Source organism: Phascolarctos cinereus, unplaced genomic scaffold (genome assembly GCF_003287225.1).
Source record: "Phascolarctos cinereus isolate Bilbo 61053 unplaced genomic scaffold, phaCin_HiC Scaffold_726;HRSCAF=1367, whole genome shotgun sequence".
NCBI classification, from domain to species: domain Eukaryota; kingdom Metazoa; phylum Chordata; class Mammalia; order Diprotodontia; family Phascolarctidae; genus Phascolarctos; species Phascolarctos cinereus.
The window spans coordinates 53,700,671-53,704,775 of NW_027556098.1; the positions used below are offsets into that span (position 1 = coordinate 53,700,671).

The 4,105-nt window shown below is 45.1% G+C and overlaps 1 protein-coding gene across 1 annotated transcript; it reads right to left on the reverse strand.

The window, feature by feature from the left end:
• Positions 1–1,152: 1,152 nt before the first annotated feature.
• OLIG1 (oligodendrocyte transcription factor 1) lies at positions 1,153–3,736 on the reverse strand. Its single transcript, XM_020995836.2, has one exon. It carries the CDS (start codon positions 3,424–3,426, stop codon positions 2,689–2,691), a length of 738 nt encoding a protein of 245 aa, XP_020851495.1. The 5' UTR covers positions 3,427–3,736; the 3' UTR covers positions 1,153–2,688.
• Positions 3,737–4,105: the final 369 nt, after the last annotated feature.

The following is a 4,105-nucleotide window of genomic DNA, read 5'->3' on the forward strand; positions in this document are numbered from 1 at the left end:
TATTTATTTTTTGCATCTCCATTGCCTGACACATTGTTTTTGATTCAATTATTTCAGCATTTAATAAATGTCTATTGGAGTTGTAGGAGATAGTTCATTTCTGACCTCATGTGAATTTGATTTTCAGAGATTTCTTGGTTTTCTAGTTTGATTTTTCTTCAGTTATTGAGCTCAGTTTCTCTGACTCCTACACTGGGTTATTTTTAATTTCAATTTTTAAGGGGTTGAAGAAATAGAATTACATTTTTTAAAAGTCAGTAACTTCTGTTAACAGGGTGATTAGAAGTGTCAAAGTCTGAAGAAAAGGGTAATCGAGATTATGAAACACGGTGGTTTAGAATTCTCTTTCCCATTTCTTTTTCTCATTTAGTCAGGAAGGTGGTTTTTGCTTAGCTTGAAGGGGAAATAAATCTGATACCTTTTCCCCACTCTTAACTCTTTCCAGTCCGTAAAGCTCTGATTGTCCATTATAGTTGGCCCACAGAGAAACAACTTTAGAAAGAATAATCACTTAGTAGCATGGCCTAGTAATATCTACATGAATAACCTGCTATATGATCCTAAGCCACTTCATTATACCTAAGTGTTTGGTACTTTGGGGAGTTGACAATAAAATGTTAACTGTAACATATGCCTAGCCACATTTTTAACTGTTTTTGAGATTTATAGAATAATTTCTCTGTCTCTTTAAAAGTATTAATGAAAAACAAATGTTATAATTCACTGATACACCGGCCAACACTGGTTATGAAAACTATAGAAAAGCAAATCACAGATTTGCTCATAGAGATAATAATTGTCCACTTAGATGAAGCCAATTTGGCATACAAACAATTTGAAAATAAGTTTACCTTACAACCCATTTTCCAGGTGAAAAACATTTGATGGATAGCTGCCTGCTCCAAACTGGGCAATGATTTAATAGAACTGTTGGGATTAGAATTTCTTGGCCCTAGATTTCCATCCTGTGGCCAAAGTCTCACCAGACACTTATCTACCAAAATAAACAAATAAACAAAATCGTCACCTTCTGTGTTTTGAAATGCAAAGAGTTAAATCTTCAGTCATTTTACCATTTAGTATTCTTTCATAGGTTCAGAATCACTTCCAGAAGAAGCCTTTCAATACAAACAAGTCAAGTAGTTGTTTCTGGTTTTTAAAAAATTAATTTATTGTGATGATTCAACAGCACAAGAGGGAAAGATGGTTAGTTTTAAAATGGGTTTTTAACAACAAAATCTTCCCACAATAAAAATCCAAAGTCATATCCTGATATTAAAAAAAAAAGCCAAACCAATATACTTAATGCCCATTAAGACCTGAAATCTATGTACTCTAATATGGGGTGAATAGGAAGAAACAGGGCTGTGTATTTATTAAAACTTCTGTTAGAATCCAGTGCCCAGGATGGACCTAGAAGGAAACTCTTCACTGATCGCTTTATTGATTAAAGGACCAACTTAACTACTTGCTTCCTGGCAATTTCAAGTTGTTGTTGTTGTTTTTAAATGAAATAAAAGTTAATCCAGTTTTTTTTTCCTGTTAGGTCAGAGTGTGAGAAGAGTGTATCTATTTTCAGTAATCTAGGAAAACTGTTGCTTGAAGGGAGGGCATCATCTGAATGTTTACCAAACTCACATGCTGGTTAGGCTAACCCGAAAAACTGGCAAAAATTGGAAATCTCTTCGTTTCCATTCCTAAAAAAGGAATAGCGACGCTCGAAGGAAAAAAATAAAACAAACAAAAAAGAAATTACATTTAAAAACTTACGAAGTTCCCTGAAAAATAACAAGCTAGCCTTAAAGGAAGGTAAACGTCGTCTTAGACCAGCATTTCCAACACGATTTGAATTTTTGAACTCAGTACTGCAGCTTGCTCACCCCCAGCGCTTTGCAGCGAGCGAAGCTAGCCTCAGCCCAAACGTTGCAGTCTCTACTAAGGGATCTTCCAGACACCCGAAGGATTCCTAGATCCTATTCTCTGTACGTACATTCCTCTCGAAGAGTCCGTCCGAAGCTAGTGAAAAGTAGACACAAAGGCTGCTATTCTCTGTTCCTGTAGGGGAAAGAACCCCACCCCTTGACACCCCCTCTCATAACATAATCGCCCGAGAACAGCTTACTGGAGACGAGGAAAGAGTGGTTTTCTTCGAGGCAAAATAAGAGACGTGAACAATCCCGACATTTAGAGATGGAAAGAAAAGGACAAGAAAAAGTCGGCTAGATCTACACCTGCAGATCAAGGAGGGGTGAAGCGGGGAGGCGTCAGGAGAGTAGAGGGACTGAAAAGAGAGATTAGGCTGCATTCTATTTTAATCCACCCTCTTGCAAGTGAGAAATCTACAGGGAAAGATCCAACAGAATTAAAAAAAAACACAAAAAACCCCTAAAAGCCAAAACCCGCATCTTTTATTGTTTCTTCACTCATCACGTCCCTATAACTGCAAATGAGCTTGGAGGGAGTCTCCCCCCCATTCCCCCATCACCAAAGAGAGTCTCCATCTCTCGCTTTCTGTAGTCTCACACCTCCCTCCACCCCTGCGTTCTTTTCCTGCTGCTGCTAGTGGCACCGGGGAGTGGGGACTGGAGAGGAGGCAAAGGTGGTAGTGGTGGTGATATCAGTGGGGCGGTGGTGGCAGGCTAGGGAGGGAAAAGAGGGGAGGGGTGTAATGGGGTCTACCCAGTCTCTTCACTTGGAGAACTGCGTCTGCACCGCAGCTAGCCCGAGGCCGGAAGGAATTAAATGCGGGAATTTGCAAATAGCACAAGTGCAGAGGCCAGGGCTGCTGGGGAGAGGAAACTGACCACACGGCGGCTCCTCCAGCGACAGGTACTTGCTGGAGTGTAGAGTCTCCGGATGGTTCACTCCCCCTGGGGCCAGCAGCACAGATCCCGGGGCGGCGAACAGGGGCAAGCCGGCGAGCAGCAGTCGCGGCCCGGGCCCGCTCATTTCGCCCAGGATCCGCCGCAGCTCTTGCAGGGAGCTGCCCAGAAGAAGGATGTAGTTTCTGGCGAGCAGCAGCGTGGCGATTTTGGAGAGCTTCCTGCCCGGGGAACTCTGGCAATGGGCGGCAGAATAGGGCATTATGACCTCCCTCAGAGCGTCCATGGCCAGGTTGAGATCTTGCATCCTTTTCCTCTCACGGCTATTGATTTTCCTCCTCAGCTGCTGCTGCTCTTCCTTCAACTCCGTCTTGCTGCTGCTGCTGCTGCTGCTGCTGCTCCCACTCTCGCCACAGCCGCTGCCACCCTTGGCATTTTTTCCCACGCCCTGCTGCAGCTGCTCCAGAGGCGGTTCCAGCTTCTCGTGGATTTGCTTGGGAAGGAAGGTAGCAGTGGCAGAGGAAGAGGACAGAGGCTGCCTATAGCCCACCAATTCATATGGGGAAGCCCCGAGCTGCACATCCCCCGGCCGTTGTCTCAACATCTTAAGCAGAGCTGCTTTCAAACAAGCCTAGAAACCTTCATAGTAAAAAGGGAGTAGAGGGGACGTAGGAGAGAGGGTGGTAACGTGTGCGCGTGTGCGCGCGCGTGTGTATGTGTGTGTGTGTACTCGCGTGCTCGCTCGCGGGGGGATTTTCCAAGCTGCTGGTAGAGGTGACAACGAATCCACACTTCTAGAGCTCCCGAAGTGTTTTGCGAACCTTCCCCGCTCCCAAGATCTGGTAGCGGGAGCTGCTGCTTGAGGATGCTGGGAGAAGGGCATCCAGGGAAGAAGTGTACCAGCCAGAGGTCCTTTAAATCCAGTTCTTGAACTTGGGGAAAAGAAAAGAACCAACTGGGTCGAGAGTCTGGGCTGAGGCAAACACTCATTGGCTGGGGCACACACGTCGCTGTGGGTTGGGAGGAGAGGGTGGCGGGGGGGTGTAGAGGTGATTTTTGGCACCATTGAAATAGTTTATTGTTAAAGAACTGTGTGATTCTCTCTGCCGGGGTTCAGGCTGTCACGCGACACGATTCTCCAGGAAGGAGAAAGAAGAGGGCCTTTTTTCCCCCTGATGGACTCGGGGTGTTAAAGTAGAGATGATTCCTTGTTGGAACTAGAAATCCAGGGCTTCTACCCAACTCCCTTCCTCCCTCCTCCTGTTGCCTGCCAAGAGGCACGG